Source organism: Phalaenopsis equestris, unplaced genomic scaffold (genome assembly GCF_001263595.1).
Source record: "Phalaenopsis equestris unplaced genomic scaffold, ASM126359v1 Scaffold000860, whole genome shotgun sequence".
NCBI classification, from domain to species: domain Eukaryota; kingdom Viridiplantae; phylum Streptophyta; class Magnoliopsida; order Asparagales; family Orchidaceae; genus Phalaenopsis; species Phalaenopsis equestris.
In genome coordinates this window covers 206,084-230,665 of record NW_018165300.1, presented here as the reverse complement: position 1 = coordinate 230,665, position 24,582 = coordinate 206,084, and the positions used below count along the sequence as shown (strand labels likewise).

Genomic DNA, 24,582 nt, shown 5'->3' with positions numbered 1-24,582 from the left:
AGTAGCAATACATCCCAACTGATTTTTCATGTTTCTAATAGCAATTCCCTGACTTTGTAATTGACTTCCCATGTGCAATATTAATTCTTCCTTTTGACAATTTCTTCTCCTTACTCTACAAATTACAATTAAAACCTGGAGGGTAATAATTTTTATAAGTTGGATTTCCTTGATTGTTGGAGTTTTTTTCCAATGGGTTTGCAGTGTTGTTTCCCCATTGTGGATTTGCAACATTAAAATTATTGTTACTCCAACTAAAATTTGGATGATTTTTCCAACCAGGAATATAATAATTGGCATAAGGATTGTTAAAACGATTATTTATTGCATTTAAACTCTCATAAGAAGATTGAGATTCTATCATTTATCCCAATGAGTTTTCCTCAAGCACAGGTGGTGTCTAAGAAGGGTTCATTCCATATTGATCTATTCTTCAATATAACAGATATTTGGGCAGCCAATATAGATATTGCATCAGAATCATGAATACTAGCAACTCTTTTTAGATTTACCTTTTAAAGGGTCATTGAAAGTATTAGTACTCATCTCTTCAATTAAAGAATACGTTTCATCAAATGATTTTGACTTTAATGATCCACCAGCAACATCATCATATATTGATCTAAGAGATCCAACCAATCTATATAAAAAGTTTGAATTATTAACCAATCTGTCAATGCATGGTGTGGACACTTCCTAAGGAGATCAGTAAATCTTTCCCAAGCTTCATAAATTGATTACCCTTCAAACTGACAAAAAGATGTAATATCATTTCTAAGCTTAACAGGTTTTAAAGGTGGGACATATTTAGATAAAACTTTTTGTGATAAGTCTTCTCAAGTTCTGATAGAGTCAGGTGCTAACGAGTTTAAACACATCTTAGCATTATCACTTAGTGAAAAAGGAAAAAAGTCTAAGTCTGACGACATCATTCGACACTCCATATTTAAATGTACCACACAATTCTAGAAAACTAGCAAGGTGTAAGTGAGGATTTTCAGTTGGTATTCCCCCAAACTGATTGTTTTGTACCATTTGGATAATAATAGCCTTAAGCTCAAATGAATTGGTTTCTACAGAAAGATTTTGTATACTCAAATGAATTTCATATGTAGTAGGATTAGCATAATCTCTTAAAGGTATTTGATGATGTTCATTTCCAGAATTACTTGAGTTGTAAGCCATTCTGCTAGAATTATCTATCTTTTTTGTTATTTTTGAATTTTTCTAATGGTTCTTTCTAACTCTGAATTGTAAGGAACTAAATCTTCAGATCTTAAACTATGCATAAACAAACACAATAAGCATTTAAAATATGCAAACGCACTAAAATATGAAATTGTTCAAATTAAACTACAAACAACTATATTATTTATTATTTTTTAGTTTACGTAAAATATTTTAAATTATAAAATAATTTACCATTAATTTCCGTTACTTCCCCGACAACGATGCCAAAAACTTGATGCACGCTTTGTGTGTTATTTTTATAAATATTTTTCAATACTACAAAACACACACTCGACAATGCTAATAATAAATATGCAATTCAAATCCAAATAAAAATGACTTTAGTAAAAATAATTTTATCTTTTAAAATCCTTAAAGTGGCAAACCCGTAATAATAAAGGAAGTATACATATCGCTCAAGTAATAAAGAGCTGTAATTGAGTCCTAGATATCGATCCCATAGGGAAGTTGGAAATGCTTATGAATAATTTTTTATGATTATAATGTAAAACACAATTTAAACTACAAAATTGAAGTACGAAATTTAAACTTAACATAATTGAGTGTGTGCTAAAATGCAATTAAAAGAATTAAGTTAATTAAACTAATTGCTAAACTTCAAAAGTAAACTTATGAAATCTAAATAAAGTTTCTGAGACGAAGAGTTCAAATTTAAGAAAATATCCTTCCCCTTTACAATGAGTATATGGATTATGAAAAAATTAAAATCACTTTTAAAATGTATATAAATATATTTGTATTGTGCCAAATAGGAGAAATCATATTATTTACCCTCTTTCAAGTATATAAAAAATTTTGATTAATCCATAGTTTAGTCTCTAATTCGTGGTTAGACTGGGAGGATACTGGCTACCACTCCCGAGCTCCCCCCACCCCCCCTCTTTTGGGCCTTAACGCTTGAGGGCTTACAATCTCGCATTAGTTTTCAATCTGGACCAAATTGGATATTTTAATCTGTCACCTTAAAATCTCCAATTCTGCATTCAACAATGTATATTTACCTATTTATTTGCACTCAACCTCATGGATGACATCCTCTCCCATGGAATTGAATGTGACTCTCACCATGTTGTAGAAATCATAGCCCTTTCGGATCATATGTTTCTTAACACATTTTAACATTTAAATTGGTCAGATCAAAAAGTAAATGAAGATCGAAGTTCAAATCATCACAAAATATTGATACTTATAACTATATAAAACAAAATCAATTCTTCACAAAATCAAATCTCATTGTAGGGAGAAGAATAAAGAAGACTATTCAGAATTCATGAGAAGGATATGAAAAAACATAAATTTCATATATAAAAATAAGTTTACGAAACAAAGAAGTAAAAGACACAACTTATCTCACAACCCTTCCCAGGAAAATCCCTAGAAGTTCTCTTCAAGCACTTTTCTTCTTTACAAGCACTCACAATTCTCTCTTGGAAATGTAATGAAGAAGAAATCTCTCACTTTCCCTCTCCTCTCACAACCTTTGAAGAAAATCTCCAAGTCCTTGACTTTCTCTCTAATTCTCTCTCTCTCTCTCGCCAAGCCCTCTTTCAAAATTCTCTTATGCCTCCTCTTTTAGCCATAGACCTCCATCTCTTTTATTAGAGGCTGGCTCCTCTCAAAAAGAATTTAAAATTCCCTCCAAAATTCTATCCAAAATTCAAACCTTTTGAATTTAAAAAGACATGTCTATTGATTCATGAGACATATCCCTTCATAAAGAACCTTCCAAAGTGTATAGATGCATTAAATCACTCCATGAGGCGTTTAGAACATGTGTACCCTTCAAAATTCCGCAAAATTTATCTTGAACCACCTGAATTCATAAAAAGTCGTCTCTGCGCCTCAGGCACTGATTATGGCACTTCAGGCGCCAAGTTGCTTAAGTTTGCGTTGTTTTGGGTTTTGGCGCTTTAGGCGCCACTTTCTGTAAAATGACGCTTCAGGCGCCAAGTCTGATGCTTCAGGTGTCAACTCTTTGTAATGTGGCACTTTAGATGCCAATCTGGCGCTTAAGGCACCAGGTTCACAAAATTCGCTATTTTGACTTCAAATTTCGTTCTTTTCGCTAATTTTGCTCCAAATGCCTATAATTGATATATCTGCAACAAAAACTTGAAAATGTTCTTCTTTAAAGTGCAATATCATAGAAAATAATCATAAAATGTATACTTAAACTAGCACATTATTTTGGTGTATCAATATACTCTTTATTTGATGGTCTAAGTTCACACTAATGACAATAGAACCACTATTAAGGATTCTCTTGAGAAATTTGACCAAAAACCTTTGAGCCAACTGAAGAGCTTCCTATCAATCAAAGACTTTCCAGCTGACCGAAAACTTTTCAGCTGACTGAATGACAATATCAACAAGCCATTAAATGCCCCTCTTTAATCAAATATGAATACAAAATGGTATTAATGTCAGTTAAAAATATTAAAGGGTCTCAAAATCAATTACAAATATGAAAAGACATAATAAGTACTTGTAACATTCATTTTAAAACAAGAATAAACTTGTAACTTCACTATATGCCCCTATGATTTTCAAGAAAGGACTATTGAATTTACTCTTTGAGAACTAGTGTTATTGTGCACTATACTCTATTTCTTTCTCTCTCTTTCTATTCCTCTCATTTATTCGACGCTCGACAAATTCTTTCTATAGCACTTTGTCATTTGCTTTTTTTTATTTCACACAATATCTAGAGATTTAATTCTAGGGTGAAAATATTTTTATGTGAAAAACCAATTAGTTTGTAATGTTTAATGAATTTGTTTATCATTAATTGGATAAATAAATATAAACGTTTTATAAGAAAATACACAAATTATTTGATCAATAAGCCATAAATAATTAAATATATAACTCTACCTTTGAAGTTTTAGATATAATTATCTCCATTAACCAAAGAGTAACAAGTCCTTGGCAATTAGGATTTATTTGAATTTATTTTAATTTTTTATTATGTATTTAAAAACTTTTTTATTTAGTGTTATATATATATATATATATATATATATATATATATAATCTGTTTGTGTGTACAAGTTTGAATGATATAATTTTATTTTAAAAATAAATTTAATTTCTATTTTGAAATACTTAAATTAAGTAGTTCAAAAATAGTTATTTACGCATTGGTAATGTCATTGCCTATTGGCCATTATTAGCCGCCACCTCGGGCTATCATTAGTTGTGCTACATAACATCTTCCAATCACTATTAGTCGCCATCTTAGGACCATCATCTATCATTAATGCTAGTCACTTTTATTGGCCGCCATTACCACTATCGATTATTGAAGCTCGCCACTTATGGCTGCCATCTAGCAACTCATATTACTCTGTGCCTTTGCATTGCTAATAATTATTAAAATCACCTCCATAAGTTAATTTATTTAACATTTTATAAAAATAATATATTAAATGATTGAAATGGCATCAACTAATACTTATTTTAAATCAATTTATTGATAGACAATAAAATAAAACAGGGGCATTAACATACATTTCACAAAATTCATATGTATTTACATATTACATTCATAACAATAAAATCTCAACATTACATAAAAAATAATGCTCACTCAATTTTTTAAAGGGTTGTTTGGTAGTGCACTATTAACACATCGAATTTATTAAATTAGTCAAACATATTAAAATAAAATTTTTATGAATTTATGAAATTTTAAATTTGAGATCTGAATTTTAGCTTCCTTTCATTCATGAGAGAAATGATTGTATACGAACACCGCATGCATCTCTGCATGCGGTCTCCGATCCTGATCGTAAATCACGGTGATCTACGACCAAGATTATTTCAGGTTTTTTTTTAAAAAAAAATTTTAGGTGAGACCCACAATACATCATGACCGTAAATTACCTGATTTATGGTCATGATCAGATACCGCACGCATCTTGCGGTGTCCGATCCGTATGGAATAATTTTTCCATTCATGGGGGATAAATCCAGCCAAACAACTAAACGTGAAGCACAACTTTTAATGCATGACTTTATTATATAAATAAAAATAATCACCCAATAGAAATGCTTGAGAAATTCAAATTAATTTAAACTGTCACTTTCGATTTTATTTTATTACAATTTAAATATTAACATTGCGGCCTCTAGCTAAAAGGCTAAAATAGAAGCTTTTCAACTATCGGGAGGAGTGTACTGGATGCCAAGCGAAAGAATTCAAGGAAGGTGGAGAAATGGCCGTAGCTGGTCTCTACCGCAGGATTCTCCCGTCGCCTCCCGCCATCGAGTTCGCATCAGCCGAAGGGAAGGTTAATTTCTACCCTCTCAATTCTATTATTGATCAGAATCCGATTCCTTTGGCTTCATCCGTCGAGATAGAAGGAAATCATGAAGTTAGGGTTTGGATACTTAGGCGTGATGATGTCCTGTTTAAAACGCGCATAGATTTTCCGGGGGTTTTTCTTTTTGTTTGAATTAGATGGTACCACAAAGAAAATTTAACTCAAGTAGTATTTTGTAAATCTTAAATATTCAGAAATTCAGACGTAGTACAACTTGAGAGGACTAAAATGTGATCACTATCTGACGTCAGAACTGCAAAGTTTTGTTAAACATCTATGAATTATTGATTTATGGATTTAAGATTTATGAGAGGGATAAAATTTTTAGTCAATCAGATATTGTGAATGCTAGGATTTAATGAATTTTGGATTTAATGAATAATGTGGATGAGGTTAGATTTATCCAACCAGTACAATTTAACGTCTCTAAAATTCTGTTATGTAGGGTTAAACCCTAAAATTGGATGCCAGATAGCGCATTGTGCTCCTGCTAACTTATTTTTCCAGCTGTAATGGTTCAGCTTTAAGATTAATGTTGAATATTGCTTATGAACTTGTGTGCATAAAGATTTCATAATATCTTCTATGATTATGCTCTATTGTGACCAGGGGTTTGGCCACAAGTAAGATTTAGTAAATTTGTAAATCTGTTAAATCCACCATACCCCTGGATTTAGTAAATCCAAATCTAAGCAAAATTTGGGACCTTAAATTCAAATATTTATAAATTCAGGGAACTCCTGCATTTTATCATTCACTTGGATTAGCAAGTATGATGATAAATCTAATTAAAATGCACCGCCAAACAACCCCTAGGAATAATTGTCTTTTGTTTCCACGAATGTTAACATAGTCAAATATATGTGAAATATCTTATGTTTTAAGGTATTGATATGTGAAAAAGAAAAGGTATTGATATGTGAAAAATAAAGGTATTGACATGTTAATATTTCTATGGCTATTACACATTCCATTCAGCCTTTCGACAAATCATGATTCTCTGCCTTTAAGTATGGGTGTTCAAATTTCTGTATTGGAAGAAAATTATTTCACTTTTCTTATTAGATTTGTTGCATACTAAAGTAAAGATACATAATGACTAAGGATGAAGAATCCTTCATACTATGAAAAAAGAAAATTATTTGAAATGTCTAGTTTGAAGCTTGGTGAATACATATGAGTACAATAACAACAAGTCTTTTTCCCAACTAAGTGGGGTCGGCTACATGAATACTTTTTTCCATTGTGTTCTATTGAGTGTCATATTTTCATTTAATTATAATAAATTAAGATCAATTTTTATACAATATGCCCAAGTGTTGTTAGATCCATCTCTGCTTTTCTTAACATAAGTCAAGTCTAAAACATCTATTCTCTTAACCGGATCAACAGATAGCCAATGTTTAATGTGGCCAAATAATTTAAGACGATTCTCTCTAATCTTGACTGCCACCGAAGCTAATCCAACCCTTTAACAGATACATTCGTTTCACATTTAATCGCTAAGCTTCAAGTCGAGTGTCAAGCCACTCATCCACCTAAACTGTTCTATTGAGTGTCATATTTTCATTTAATTATAATAAATTAAGTTCAATTTTTATATAATATGCCCAAGTGTTTTTAGATCCATCTTTGTCTTTCGTAACATAAGCAAATCTTAAACATCTATTCTCTTAACCGGATCAACAGATAGCCAATGTTTAATGTGTCCAAACAATCTAAGACGACTCTCTCTAATCTTGACTGCCACCGAAGCTAATCCAACCCTTTCACGGGTACATTCGTTTTACATTGTCTATAAGTGTCAAGCCACTCATCCACCAAAGCATTCTCATCTCAGCTCTTGTTTTATGCTTCTTTTTTAAAGGCCAACATTTCGCACATAAAACATCGTAAATCTCGCCACTATCTTATAAAATTTTCCTTTAAGTCTAAGCGGTACTTTTCTATCACATAATAGGTCCGATGCATTCCTCTACTTCAACCAACCAACTTGAATTTTACCAATAACATTTCCATCCATATCAACATCACTTTGAACAATAGACCCGAGATATCTAAAATGATCTCACATTTTAATGATTTGATCCCCCATAGTTACAACTTTGTCACTAGATTTACTATTACTAAAATTACAATCTATGTATTCACGCTACAGAATTTAGGCAAAATACTGTTGGACAAATCGGATGCTAATATGAGGAGATTCCACCGCTAAATATGATTTACGTCGGATTTGCATTGTTTAGAGGTTTACGCAAAAATTAGGGTCAGTAATGCAATTACCTTTAAAAATGTTCGATACAAACAACTTGCATCGCTTAGGCCTTGTTTGGGATTACTTTTTGTTTTTTGTTTTTATTTTTGTTTTCATTCTATTTATTTTGTTTTGTTTTCTATTTTCTATTTTTAGAAAATAAGTTTGGTGCTATTTTGATTTATATGCTTTTAAAAATAAAAAATATAAAACATGTTTATTGAGTATTTTCTATTGTTTTTAAAGAAAAAAATAGACTTTTTAAAAAATTAAATAGATTTATTATTAAAATTTTATAATTATGAAGTTAATTAATTAAATCATTAATTGATATTAAATTATTAATAAGTTTATTAATTAAATTATTAATTGATTAAATTTTATAATTTTAAGTTAATAAATTTAATTTTATAATTATTAATTGAAATTAAATAATTTAAAAAGTTAATTAAATTAATTAATTAAATTATTAATTAATTAAATTTGATATTATTAAGATAATTAATTAAATTTTATAATTATTAAGTTAATTAATTAAATTTCATAACTACTAATTAAAAATTAAATAGTTAATAAGTATATTATTTTTAAGTTAATTAATTAAATTATAATTATTAAATTAATTAATTAAATGATTAATATTTTATTTGAATTATTATGGGTTTAATTGATTAAAAATTATTAATTAATTAATTAAATTTAATTAATTTAATTTATAATTATTAATTGTAATTAAATAATTAATAAGTTTATAATTATTAATTTAATTACATTAATTAATCAAAATAATTAATTAAATTTAATTATATAATTATTAAGCAAATTAATTAAAATATATAATTTTTAAGGTAATTTATTAAAATTTAAAAATTTAATTTATTTAGTTAATTAAATTTTCTAATTCTTAAGTTAATTAATTAAATTAAATTAAAATTGAATAATTACTAAGTTTATAATTATTAAGGCTTAGCATGCTTTGGCTTTTTTGAAAACACAGAAAACACGTTTCAAATGTTTACTAGTTCTGAAAATAATGGATTTGTGTTTAAAAATAAATTTAAAAGACAGGTGAAATAACGGACAAACAAACAATATTTTTCAATTTGTTCTCTATTTTTGTTTTTAAAAATAAAAAATAGAAAACAAAAAATAATCCCAACAGGTCCTTAGTGAGGTCCGTAGTGTTTGTTCCTGTTGATGTTAATGAAATTGAATGCAGTTCACTCCGACGCAACATCTAATGCCAACATTTGTGTTGAATTGTAGTAATGCAAATTAGCGTGCTTATTTGTGTTGACTTAGTTTGTCGAAGATATTCTATAGCTGGAGATGTTATATTAGCATCAGAATGTATCAAATAACATCGAAAAATAGCTTCGGAATTGCCGACACAAATCCGTTTCAAACCTGCAATAAATTTAAAAAATATATAAACAAAACTATCACATTTTCTCAACCTGCTCAAAACGAATCTTTACCACAAACAACTACTATCACAACTTAGAAGCTATATCACTAACAAGTAATTAAAATGCTAACAAACATAATTTAACAAATATGAATCTATATACATGAAAGTTTATATTTACACAGAATAAATGTTCACATTATCAAAAAGGTAGAAAATACATAAACCCCTATGGCGGGGAACATCATCAAAGTCACAATCATTCTTCTCTCCCTCCTCATCCACTGAACTCATAGGCCGCTTACTTTGACAATCTGCAATATTCTCCGTCAGGTATGTTAAAGTCTCCTCAACTCTCTGATGGCCTTCACACATCTTATCACACATGTGATGGATCTTTTCATTCATTGCAGTGACCCGCTTGACAAAGTTCCATGCTCCAACAGTATATAGCTAGAGTCACCCATAGGAGCATAAGAGTGCTCGGCCTAAAATGCTACGTCCTCCGTGCCACCTTCATAACTCAAAATCAGACTGCGTAGTGGTAAACTGGCTCCCAGTACTGCTGTTGGTTGTTGAGGCCCGACTCTCCAACTCCTGCTTCTCTCAGAGCTGCTCGTACTCCCACTGTATAATTAAAATCAAGGATTAATTATCATTTTTAACATTAATAGTAAAAATATATATATAATCAATTTTCTTATTTACATTGACCCCTCGAGAGAGGTCAGAGACCTCTGTTGCGTTTACAACATCAATGTGTCCGGACATGCAACTGCAGTGGTGGGTGGCCGATCAAGCTTCTGAGCATGTATTGCTGAGAAAATGGTAAATACCACATAATTACATCAACCATTGAATTTTTGAATATTTAGAGAATCTTACCGGTTTCCAGTAGTGCTCCGTGTGGGAGACCGAATCTCCAATATAAAATACAACACCCCTGACCCACCCGGTTCTCCTGTTCTGCTGGTTCGTTTGTCTATTTCTTTGTTTATCAAGAGAGGCCCAAGCTCTGGTCAACTGAGCCAGACCTGTTCTCCCACCCAGACAGGCCGCTTCTCCTTGTGGGCTGTGATGAACATGTCACCCAACATATGCCTGCCACAAATCTTAAAAATATTAATAAAAATTGTGTAATATTAATAAGTATTATGTGATTCATATTAAATTATCCTACCTCAAATTTTCGGAAGCACATGTCTCGAGTCGTAATCGGGATCTATTTTCAGTAGAGATATGCATTATTGTATGTATTTTCGATAATCTTTGTCATGCGACATGGGCGGCCTGGATGAATGAACATGAAAAAGAAATATTAGTTGTATTAAATATCAAGATGAACATTGATCTTATTTTAATGTTAAAGATAACCTACGTGACTCTCACGGACATAATATATACCTGGCCAGAGTTGCCCCCCTCGGTGTGGTTGGAGTTGAGGGGCTTGAGTCGAGGGGCCCGACTCATTGGAAGGAGTTGATGGCTGAGTGGGAGCTGTTGATGATGGGGGAGTTGATGCCTGAGTAAGAGCTAGTGCGGGATGGTCTGCAGCAGGAGGACCTGACAGTCAGAATGGAGTAGCAGGACTGATCGGATCGGTGACAGAATGTATAAGAGTGGTTGTAATGGCGGTGGTGGTGCTAACTAATACTGAACTATTGTTGTGCCTGTTAGATCAAGACACGAGCTTCTTCATCCTCTTATACATACTCTCTAAAGTGCCATGAGGAGGGGGTCACTTAGGTGACTAGCCACCAACGCCACCTCGTGTCAGCTGTAACAAGAAAGAATATATTAATGAAATTAGTACTAACAATAAACATAAGCAGGAGCAGTATAATTTGAGCAACACAAGTAAAAGTAGGAAAGTGAAGAATCAAAATAGGAAACATGTTGTAACTACGTGTAAAAATAACAAAAGTAAGCAAGAGAAGTATAATATAAACAACAGAAGTAAAAACTGGAAGGTGCAGAATCAAAACAGAAAACATATTGTAATTACATCTAAAAATAGTAAAAATAAAAACAACAAAAGAAACTAATCATTTAAACATACATACCATTTTTAGTCTATTTCATTAGACGATGAACTTAAAATTTCTTATTTAATGTCATCATCATTGTCATCCCTATTTTGAGGAATTTTTTTATAAATCTCTGTGGTATTCTCTAGGGTAAACATTTCTTCGGTTGAATCAAGCTAAATACGAAAATCTGACATATATTGCTCTTGATGAATGTACTTATTAATAACTTGCATCTCAATTATTTTTCTTAGTTTATTCTTCATAACGATGACCAAATCAAGTTTATCCTTACTCTATGAGGGTATCAAAGGTAGTAAACCTGACTAGCTTGATATGCTAGAATAAATTGATTAAAGTTCACACATCTTCTATTCATTTTGACTTCGATAATATCATAGGAGCTTAATTTTTGTGTTTGTCGAATAGAAATATGATCAAATTACTAACAGTTGAACATATATATATATATTGCGCGTAACATAACTCGAAATTTGCAACATTGCGCGTAACATAACTCGAAAAACTCGAAATTTGCAACTGAACTACTTTTTCAAGTATGTCATAATAACTGATCTCACTATTTGAGTGCGTGTTTTCTAACACAAGCACCACAATTATACACCTTTTTTTCCCTCCACACCAGGAGTTTGTGTGAAATCTATAACCATCTACATCAAATTTTTGTCATGCCATGGTGCTGCGATTAGACCCCCAAACAAGATCTAATTCGCCCAGATATGAAATTTCATTGCTTGTATTATGAACCTATAAGACATATCAAAGTACAATTAGTTTTACTTTGAAAGTGAAAATTATATGACATACCAGTGAATTGAAGAGTTCAATGTACATATATTTTGAACTATGTCGAAATTCTTCAAACTTCTTGCTAATTAGAGAGTTATATCTTACGTTCAAACTATTGGTAAATAACCTGCTCATCTTATTGTTATTTGTATGTTGAAATAAATTAGTATAACATTCTAAATAATAACTGTGAAAAGTTATAATTACTAGAAATCTTATTTTATAAATGGCTACACTTAATCAATAGGTTAATAGAACATATAATGTAGCTGCTCGACGTACTTTATCGTTGAGGTAGCCTATATTATGTCTCTCTGTGGTTATTTGATCTCTTAAATATAGATAATTTAGATTGTGAATGTATGTCACAAATAGTTTAATGTATTTGCAGCCCTTGCTCAAAATAGTAGGAACAAAAAGTAATTTCTCTTGCAGCAACTATGTCCCACATATTGATCTATCCAGACATGCTTAATTTTTATTTTATTTTATTTGAAAATCTCTAAGATGAAGACATTTTTGAATAAATATGGTAGTATATTAGTTTAAAATAAAATACAAGACGTGACTGCACACATCGAGAAGATATACGTCTCAAAGTGATAAATTCATCTATATTGCACTGGACCCCCCGTTTAGCTTCATAACATAGAAGTATGGGCAGATGCTCCATGTAGTCAAAGAAATCAAGAGGAAATATATGCTCGAGCTTACATAATAATAAATGAATATTCACATCAACATTTCTCAAAGAATCAACATTCAGAGTCCCTGCGCATAATCCTTGAAGATTGCACTGATTTCAATCAACGGATCAAGTACCAGTTTTGATATAGCATTGAATGAAATTGATAGTAAACACTTGGAAGTGGCTGCAAAGCGGGCTGGAAGGGGACCCGAGGGATTTGCGGCTTGCTGGAGGGGGCGTAGGTAGGAGGGCTGCGACTAGAGGTGGCTAAATGGAACCTGGAGGTGCTATGGCAACCTGAAAACGACAGGTAACACCTGGAAGAGCAACAGAGGCACTGTAGGGGAGGGTGGAGTACACCGGGAGGAGAAAATGGAGTGGAGAAACACACTATCTTGGCGGGATACAGCCTTAGCACCACGCCGCCGAAGGATACAATCCTTGAATGAGAAAAACACCAGGAGCAAAGCTTGAAATCGAAAAACCAAAATCACTCATTAGGGCTTAAGCAAAAACACTTAAGAATAGAGAGAAAACTTGTAGCTAGCAATGGTAACATTTGAGAAATGAAGGGGGCAACAATGACTTGGAGGAAGAGGTGCTGCAATAACTATGGGGAGGCCAAAGATTAGGGCACGAGAAGGCATAAGTTGCGGAAGTGAAGCAGAGCGAAATTGCAAATATTAAGAGGTAATGGATCGGTCTCGGTTCAGTGGGAAGGCTGGACCGGTTCGAAAGCTATGCTCGTTTAACGGGTGTGATAATGTCGTGGGGGAGAATGATCTCGCGTCAACAAAAAGATATGACAGTGCGACTCTACATGTTGAATTTCTTTCCCGTTACCAACTCAATATAACGGCTCAAGTTTGATACACATTCATTAGAAAATTTCAGAGAATGCATCGATTCAAATATTATTCTTCGTTGATCCAATATGATACAATATGTAACCTTGAGCTTTATTAGTTTATTTGCATGTCTCTTGAATTTCTACCCCCCTTTTGCAATATCCCTTCAAGTCCAATCTTACATGATGTCACCTTTTATTTTAATTTTAATATTCATCATAGTATTGAAGATATTATCAAAAAAAATTTCTCAATATGCATAATATCGAGATTATTTCTAATCAAATTAGTCTTCCAGTATACGAAGATATTATAAAATTCTTATTTTGCGTTATTTTACTTTGATGTTAACTTTCATTTTACTCTCAATATTCATCACAACATTGAAGATATCATCAAAAAAATTCTTTTCAATTTACATAATATCAAGATTATGTCTAATCAAAGTAGTATTCGTTGCTCTAATATGAGACAATGTAGTTCTGGGTTTTATTATTTTCTTGCATTTGTCTCTTAAAATTCTTATCCCCTCTTGCAATACCCCTTCAGGTCCAATCTTGCTTTGACATTATCTTTCATTTGACTCTTAATATTCGTCATAATATTGAAGATATTATCAAAAGAACTTTCTTAATATGCATAATATAGATGTTGTCTAATCAAATTAGCTCATTAGTATGGAAGATTACAGAAAATACTCTGTTTCGTTCAGTTATGTGTAACCGAAATCAGGAAGACGATTTGAAGTTAGTTCTATTCTCTTAGTGATCTTTAGTATTTCACTGATCATCTGTCATAAATCAACCTTATTTATCCTTGAAAGTGGATTTGATTTTTCAACTCTATTTTTGAAAAATGCATATCTATTCTTTTTGAATTGGTGATTGCGGGCTGAAAATCTTTGATGACAATTGAACCAGAAATTTTTTCTTCTAGATTTTAAAGTGAATGCCTTCGGCATATCTATGTGGCAAGAATAAGTTAATTTTTTGGTTCTGCTCCAATAAGATAGCATTCCATAAGCCGAAATATCACTAATCGTTCACATAAGAGCAATTTTCAGCTGAAAGCTTTTAAATTTCCTAAATATTTCCACACTTCAATTAGAATATTATCAGGTTCTACTAATTTTTTTCCTTTGTTTTTTTTAAGTTTTCTCAACTCTTTTTACTAATGTGACGATAAAAATAAAAAAAACTTTATTATTATTAATGATATTAAAATCACTAAGATCGATTGTATTTTCAAAAAACTTCATTGAAAAGTTTATTAAAATATCTCATCCGCCTATGTTGAATATCATTCTCTAAGAAAAACACTTTTTGATGTTTATTTTACTTATATTAAATCTTTACTTTTCTTTTCTCTTTGTTTGACTGGTTTATACCTTTATTTTTTATTCTCTTTAGTATCTAATCTATTATGAAAATCACTAAAAATAGAATTCTTAGCATTACAATTGTTCTCTTAAATTCCCCATGGATCACCTTATATTTTTTCCAGTTATTTATGCTTTTATATTTAAATTAATTTTTATAACAAAGTTTTATATATTTTCTTTTTTCTTGCACATTATCATTCCACCGGTAACTATTTTTATTTAAATAAGTTTTACGTTTGAATTTTCCAAGTGCATCTTTTGTCACTCTTTTAATAGTATTTGTTATTGTATCCCACATATAATTAGTTTCTTCATAAATATCTCAAATGCTGAAATCTAAAAGTTTACTAAAAAATAATGTATTTTAGATGCCCCTATCTAATCCTATGACAATGTTTCATTTTATTTTTTATCTTTCAACTTCTCATCCTAAAATCCAAAATAAGTAGTTAATGTTGAATATTTAAATTTTCACCTGGAATGACTTTACAATCTTTATATTCTTGACGATATCTTTTTCTCAAAAGAAAATAATGGATTTGTGTTTTATTAGGTCATTTCTTATAAGTAATAATTTATTTATCTCTTTTTTTAAATAAACTATTAGTAATAAAAAAATCTAATATGTTTCTACCTTTTTCATTAATCACCCCAAAATCGTAGCTACCATGGCTATTTCTGAAATTTACTATTCTGCCACATGTACCTTTAAATATCCTTCAATAAAAAATTTCCCTTCAAAATGTATCTTTTGTATTAATTCTTCTAGATCATTTAAAAAATTTTCTTTTGAACTTATTTTTAAACCTATTTGAGGAGCATAAACACTTATAACATTAAAAATCTCAGTATCAATAAATATAATTCCATCTCAAATTCTATTAATTTTACAAAATTATGTTTTAAACTCTTATCTATAATTACATCAACACCATTTTTAGTGCAGCTCCTACCTGAATACCAAAGTTTAAGACTTCGTTTGAGAAGGTTGTGAAGTGATTTCGGATGGAGTGAACGTCGACATTTGCAAAAAAATTTGTTTGGTGAAGCAATAGAGACGATTTCGCAAGAATGATAGGTTTTCACTGTTTCAAATCAGTGTTGACCTCCGATTAGATGAACACGACTTTTAAAAGAAATTTACTGAACAGTGATGCTACTTCAAACGAAGCTTAAAACTTAAGCTATCAATATCCTTAGCATTTTCTCCAATCCATTTAGTTTCTTAAATGCATAAGATATGTATCTTTTTATGAACCATAATATCTAATAATTGAATTAATTTTTCTGTGACAGTACATATATTTTAAGATTTATCCTAATATTAGTTTCATGAAACAACTTTTTTGCCTACATCCGTCCATAATGTAATAATTCTTGGTTATTTGACATTACACTCAGGCATCGGTGTAGTAGCCTTTGCAAACTTTTCACTGTATTTAGGTCATTCAACGCGTCCATTCCAGGGGACACCCTAGCATTTATACAATTATTTAAAGGATTCATATCATGATTTTTCGACAAAAAATTTTACATTGGTTGTCGACTACCTAACACAACCCTCCACTTTTCTCCTACAGGGCTTGGAACTTGGCAATGACAATGATTTTTTTTCCTTAATCCTACTTCTGAAAAATATGATTTGAAGTTTTTTATCCATCAAAATATCGACTATCTGAGTTCTTCATCTGAATCAGAAGGTTACTGTGAATCCTAATCATTGGCATGCTTATTAATTTGTGGGAGATGAATTGCTGCAAGAGTAGGAGAAGCAATATCAATATTCATACTTATTGATGATGTAGTGACCATATTTGTGGGGCTATCAAAGGCTGGTAAAATAGGCTCTAATTTTAATTGAAAGTTTAAAATTTAGTTCATATTCTAATTTTCGACTTAACCTATTAAAGGTGGAGCATTATCAATATGATGATGCAGAAAGTAATATCTAAACATTTGCATGCTTTCTTTATTTCTGAATGCTTAATTTTTTTTTTTGTTTCGGTTGGGTCATGAAACATTTGGAGAAAATGTCCTAAGATTTTGCATGAGAAAGTGGAGGGGAGGCCCTCAAATTTTACTTCTTGCCAATTTATACAAGATACACGATTTGTTTTGGTTGGGTCTTGAGAACATTTGGAGAATATGTCTCCAAAGATTTTGCATGAGAAAGAGGGGAGGCCCTCAAATTTTACTTCTTGCCAATTTATACAAGATACACAACCAATCCATATCTTTTATAGTAGAATAGTATTATCCAATTGAACTAGAACTTTGTTAACAATAGACAACCTAAAGAGAAAAGCCATAATATCATTCACTTGTAATAGTTTACCAAATAACCCACAAAGTATGTGAAAATTCTGAGAAAGATTTATATTTCGCACTAAATAACTAATTACATCCTGCTATAAATAATGGAGTGGCCGACATACTAGTCCCCAAAATAGAAAACCTGAATTCCTTTAATTAGGAATCCCACTAAGTTAGGAAATATTTAATAAAATAAATAAAAAAGTGTTAAAAGATATTTTGACTGAAGGAAATAAAATTTTTCCTAATAGAGTGTATAGGTTAGTTACTTCCAACACCCCCGATCAAACTTCGTTGTATATATTATACAAATCAAACTTGGAATCCAAATCTTGGTTGACCCTCAGTAGTGCAATGATGAGAATATCAACAATCTAAAGTCTTGTTGGAATAACTTAACTGAACAATTTCGTTGTTAACCTTTTTTGAGATGAAGTGTTGGTCAATGTTGACGTGTTTTGTTCTATCATGGTGCGCGTGATTTTTGACTATACTAATAATTGCTCGACTATCACTGTACATCACAATTTTAAGTTTTCTTAATAGTATTGGAAGCCACATTCCTTCACATTTTTCTACTGCAAGGGTACGAAATTCAGATTCTTCACTACTTCGATAGACAAAAACTTGTTCTCTTGGTTCTCCAATTGACGATTGCCCCAAATTTATGACAGTACCCAGTGGTTAATGTTCTATCAGTTATCTCCTATGCCCAACTAGCATCTGTGTATATCTCAATATCACGATTTGCAGAACTTTTGACTCTGGGGTTGGACTTAACAAATAGTATATGATCAGTTTGACACTGATGATATCTGTTTTTAATCACAGTTTTAGTAAACCTGTCAAATCATGTACAATGAGATTGCTTCAAACAATATAAGGACTTTTTCAAATTGCAAACTGTTGTTGTTTGACCTATTTCTAAGTTGGGAGGTATACTCATGTAGACTTTTTCATCAATGTTCTCATTTAAAAAGGCTTTTTTTCATCCTGTTGGTAAAAAGGCCAATCTTGATTTATTGCAAGTGAGATTAGAACCGAACAATATTGAGCTTGGAAAAAGATGCAAAGGTTTTTTGGTACTCAATCTTACCAGTATGGCTTTGAGTCTTTCTACACTTGCATCTCCTTTGTATTTAACAGTGAATATTCATTTTCAACCTTCGTGATTTTCTTATGAGGTAATCCTGTAAGTGCCATATGTTATTATTTAATAGAACTCGAGTTTTTCCTCAACTGCTTGTTTCCATGCTGGAACTTTTATAGCATTTTTAATAGAGTTGGGAACTTGCAAACTATTGAGATTTATCACAAAAGCCCTATAAGGTTGTAACAATTTTTCCATAAGCTACTTATGTTTAGATTGGATGATCAGTGCACCTTCAGATATGAGATAAGGAATCTACACCATTATGATTATTAGATGCATGAGGACTTGATTCTAGTTTTTGTCAGTTCCTGATCTGCATGGTGCCCTGTATATGCTCAGTGGTTTTTTTCTTCTCGTATATACATGAAGTTCTTGATCACTAATATCAAGTGAAGGTGGAGTAGAGAAAATTGAGATAGTTTCGCATGAAGTTCTTGATCACTAAGTGAAGGTGGAGTAGAGAAAATTGAGATAGTTTCAATCACATAATTTGGTTCTTCAAGTGGAATTGGTTGAGTGGTTGGATTTGGTTCAATTGTTTGAGTGACAAGATTTGATTTAATTTGAGTGTCTTGGAGAAGGTCCCAAATTTGACACTCTCTCGAGTTCTCCTAAATTTCAAATTTGGGAAAGTAAGATTGATTCTCAGTAAATGTGACATCCAGAGTTATATATTTTTATAGTGATTGGAGAGTAACGTTTATATCATTTTTGGTTGTAGGAGTAACCAATAAAGATGCATCTAAGAGATTTGAGATTAAATTTGCTACAATGTTGTTGGAGGATGTGAACAAAGGTGAAGCAACCATAGACTTTGAATGGTAAGTCAGAAGAAAATGGGCAGATATGTGGATAGGATTCCATGAGAACATTTTGAGGAATTTGAAGTTTTAAGAATCAACTTGACATTCTATTTAAAAGATGCGTCGGTGAATATAATTTCCTCCCAAAAGTGTTTAGGCAGATGATTACATATCATAATGACACGGGTCATTTCAAATAAATGTCTATTTTTACTCTCATCGATCCTTTCAAATAAATGTCTATTCTTCCTCTCATCGATCCTATTTATATGGATAATACAATGCTTTGAAATATAAGGATCAAGAATGAAATTAAAATATTTCTTATTACCATCAATTTTTAAGAAGTTAAATTTTGCTTTGGAATTGAGTAAGGATCATGGTTTGAAATGATTGAAATATAATGTCAGTTTCAGAATTTTATTTTACAAGGAATGTCCAATTAGTCCTAGCATGATCATCTATGAATTTTTACTTGGGGTGTTTTTCAGTTATCACTGTAAAGTACAAGAAAAAGATATGAGGGCTTGTATTGTAATTTAGAGTAGACATGTCTAGTATGTTTTGTAAGTTGTCACATTTCATATTGACATAAATTACACTTTCTATTTATAAAAGGGCTTGAAAATATTTTTTTAATAGTAGTATAATTTGAATGACCAATTCAACAATACCTTAACCTCACTTGATTTTTAACTAAACAGGACTTAGAATTGGAAACTAGATTGAAAAAAATTGATTTAGACTTAGAAATACAACCTGATAGATGACTTATCTAACGATGATGTGCTAACAGACTGGTAGGTTGCTCGGTAGAGGATTGTGGTACTTGTCCAAAATTGTAATTATGACCCACCACTTTCTACATTGCCTCAATTTGCTTCATGCTGAATGAATTAAGTTTTGCATTATTGTTGGTTGTGATAAGAATATTTCCACGGTTCTCTCTATCATGTCTTTCATTGGATGTCTTCCAATATGTAGGCATTTTGTTTAATTTCTAACATGTTTCCTTTACTTGACCGAGTTTCTTACAATGGTAGCACCACAGTCGTCCTTTTCCCTGCCTATTATTCAGAGAGGAGTTGTGAGTTTGCAAGGCGGATCCTTCAATAAATAGTGTGGGGTGATTGTCTGTCATCGTTAATTTTTTTCTGCTTTCTACCCTTCTAACTTCTACAAATGATTCTCAGATGATTGAATGGGGCTTAATTCCCATGATTGTGCCCTGATGATTTCATCTAGGTCTTTATTAAGGCCAAGGTAAAATTTGACGGTCCACTTTTGTTCAATAATTTTTCTATACAAGGCAAAGTCATCAAAGCATTTCTAAGAATAAATCTTGTACATGTCCAGTTGCACAATCTCAAATAACTCTGAGGAGCTTTCAGTGCTAGAGTAGGTTTCATGTGCATCCTCCCATATTTCCTTGGTTGTTCTATAGAGCAGGAAATTTCTTCAATCTCTGTGATCGTGGAATTTATTAACCATGACATAATCAAGTGGTTGCTAGTTTTTCAGCACTGGTATTGAATGTCATTTATAGTGTTGAAATTTCGCTTGTGACATGTCTTTCTCTCTCTCTACCACAAACGTACATGAAAACGAATTGTGACCATTGAAAAAAATTTTGGTTGTGCAATTTATGATTAGTGATTACGTGAGATAAGTTATTAAGTACGATAGGAACTGAAGATGCAAGCTCAGATCTAGAGGTGACTTTTGAGGTAAAAGATTGTGATGCTATGTTGTATTTGGCCATGATAAGATTATGAAGACCGAATTGAGAAGACTTGTTTTTCGAACAAAAGCGAGAGGATGGTCCTTTATCCACTTTCTCGGCTGGACTAGCGAACAAGAACTAGAGGGAGGTGTGCTTCTCTCGGTTTCCAAGAGTTCTTCACTAGGCAAGAGGATTTGTAATTCGACAACTCATGAGAAGGCGGCTAGGGCAAGTCGAATCGATCTTACGGACCGAATCATTCGTTGTTTTAGCAAACCGACGAGAAACAATTTGTAAAAGAAACGATCTGCGAAAATCGATTTGAGCATTCTAACAATCTGCAGAAATCATTGACAAGAGTTGAATCGGCCTCAGAACTGTTCTATGATCTGTTCGAACGGAGTGTTTGAGCAGTTCTACAACCTGTTCAAACGGAGGGGATGAGCGAGGTTTGTGACTTGTGCATACAAGAGTTGGAGACGGAGGTTATGGTTGGCTTCAAAGATAATGTTGGAGAGTCTTTTGGATTCATCATCGTCGACGGTGACGAGGAAGCTTGGTTTGGAGCTTCGCTGGATGGATCTGTCTTTAGAGACGCAGTGAACACCTTGGCATCCTTTGATCTCAAAGATTTCAAAGGATGGTAGAAATGAAGTAGCTGTTGAGGAATAGGGCTGCGATCACGAACGCAAATGAAAGAGGCTTCTCAAGTCCCTAATACCATATGAAAATTCTGAGAAAGATTTATATTAAGTAATAGAGTGGCCGTTATACCAGTCCGCAAATTAGGAAACTGGAATTCCTTTAAATTAGGAATCCTACAGAAATAGAAAATCAGAAAAATGGGAAATATTTAATGAAGGAAACAAACAAATATTAAAATATATTCTGTGTGACGGAAATAAAATACGTCTTAATAGAGTATATAGGTAGATTACTTCCAACAGAGTATAAATTGAATTGGTTAAAAAAATATAAACAAAGTCAACGAAATGCAGCCCAAATAAGGGTCCTATGTAGTTCCTCATAAGAGTCAAAATGGGGGTGCATTTTAGCAATTGCATAGTAAAACCACTCACGGTAGGATTGTTGATAAGAAAGTTTGCTGTAATCCGTTTAAAGATAGCCTTTTATGAAATTGATTTCAGTTAGAAGTCTATTTCTGTACTTATTATTGATCTTAAGTCTCACCAAACTGCTTAAGAACATTCAAAAACTGATTAGTGGGTGTTGTCAGTGGTGGACTGTGAGGTAAGTTTTTTCTCGTGAATCACCTTCAACTTGCACTTTCGTGTTGAAGGAAAAATTCTCAGTGAACTCTCTAATCTCCTACAACCTGGGTTGAAACTGTTTTGATAAACAAAAAATTTTATTGACGTAATATTAGAAAATGTTCTGTGCAACATTATTTGCTTTTGTATGACTGCATTTATTGAATTTTTAGATGATGATTGAAATTAAAGTATCAGATCATCTTTTTTCCCAACAAAATTCCCACCCTCTTTTGCAAAGGACATTTCAGATATGCTCTATTCTCTATACAACAACAACAACAACAACAAAGTCCTATGGCTAGACCCTAGGCTACCAAAGAGGAAAAACTAGACCTCAACTAAAAGTGAGGGAGGTCCTGTTGAATTTAATTATTTCGTGAAATTTCCTTTTACATTGCCTTGGAATTTAGCAAATCCTTTCTGGTTTGTTATGTTGATTGCTTACCTTTTCCAACTGCTCTGAAATGACCAGCAACTGTTCTCAGAAGCTCTTCAAAGTGGAACCATGGAAGGATTTTTTAAGCTGATTTCCTATTTCCAAACACAGTCTGAGCCTTCCTACTGTGGTTTAGCAAGCCTGTCTATGGTTCTGAATGCTCTCTCAATTGATCCAGGACGAAAGTGGAAAGGTGATTTTTATCTATGCATTAAATTTTAAATTTGTTTTGTTCAGTTTTAAATTTATTTTTTGATCCTTATAATGTTTATTTGTTCAACAGTTTTTATAGAATGGGTAGGGTGTTAGGGTTTATAATACAATTTAGGATGATATGATAGTTGAAAATAAAATAGAATCATAATTCACATGTTATTAATTCATAATTTTAACAAAAGCTTATTGCTTTTGTAGCATGCATAATAATCATGCTTTATTCACCACGAGTTTATGTAACAATTGCCCAAAATTTGAAATTTCATAAGGTCATGACGAATGATAAAATTGAACAATTAATAAAGTTGACGTTTCAAAAGAAAGCCCAACATGTATCTTTTCTGACAAAAGTTACTATGCAAAACTAGCAGCTAAATAATTAAAAAATTAGAATAAGGATAAAAATCACACTAAAAGGAAAAATTAGTCCTCACTTTGGTACAAGGAGTCTCCCTCTGGAAGTAGCTGTCCGCACATGTGCAACACTTAACAAGAACACGTGAAAAAAAGAAAAAACTAAAAATTTATGTTAGTACTAAATGTCCAGTGAATTTTATATTGCCCCGTGGGTCATATTTTCAAACTTCAAAAGATCTAAAATAGGAAACTACGGAAAATCTGTAAAAACCTATGGAGAAAATAGTAGGTTTAAATACATCTTCATTAATTATGGTAGTATAAAGTTTTATATTGCCCATGGTTTTTTCTCATCATGCTTTTTTGTACATTAGTTTTCTTATACGCTTTTTGTTAATTCTTATTACTGGCATTGCCCCCTAGGCTCTCTTTCTGTAATGCTTTTAGATGCCTTGAATTCGCTTTTTTTGCTTTACACTACATCTAACTCTTGGTCCTTGTTTGGTTGTTTAGGGTCTTTTTGGGACAGCTGTTATTGTAAAGATATTGTCAGGAAAACCTGTTGCAGTCTGTTTGGATTGTTCAGCTATAAAACTGTTGTGCTGTAGCTGTTTCTTAAAGAAAGACTATAATACCATTGCAGATTGTAGTAATAAGTGCACAGTTTCATAAATAATTCAAACAAAACATCAGAATTAAATTTCAAAATATTACAAAAAGTCAGAAGTCGAAAATATTACATTAAAAAGTTATACATTCCCTAGCATTGATAAAGAACAAAAAAATTATAATTAAACTAAGAACAAATAATATTATTATAATACTAGTATTCATGTCCAAACGATCAAGTCTCTTGTAGAATTTTCTTTCTAAAGTTACTATTTACACATTGTTGTTTTCTTAAGTGGAGTCCTCACACTTCTTAGTCCATCTAAAAAGTCACAATCATCAAAAGTTCTATTTCTGAGATACTTATAAAACCTTCTCTCATAGCTAGCTTCTCGTCGAGATGTGTATACACAATATTGAATACCACAGTTGCAGTACAAAGATACATAATGTTAAAATGAGAAAGTAGAAAAAAAAACATATAATAAACGTAAAATTAATATAATGAGATTGTTGCAAAAATAATATGGGCTCAAAGACAATGTAAATAGAGGAAGAATTTGTAAATCATCACCCATGAGAACAATACTGTCGACATAGATGATAAGTATTGCAATTTTACCACTGGAGGAGTGTCTAAAGAAGCGAGTATGGTCTATGTGAGCTTGAGAAAAACCATGACCCATTGCCACTTTTGTGAACT

General features: G+C 31.9%; 1 protein-coding gene across 1 annotated transcript in view; it reads left to right on the top strand.

Moving 5' to 3' along the window:
* The first annotated feature begins 5,407 nt into the window (after positions 1-5,407).
* The window catches only part of LOC110031890 (glutathione gamma-glutamylcysteinyltransferase 1-like), a 70,060-nt gene continuing 50,885 nt past the window's right edge, over positions 5,408-24,582 (top strand). Inside the window, 2 exon segments of the mRNA XM_020735314.1 lie at positions 5,408-5,543; positions 22,747-22,890. Coding sequence (XP_020590973.1) covers positions 5,435-5,543; positions 22,747-22,890 — 253 coding nt within the window. The 5' untranslated portion in view covers positions 5,408-5,434.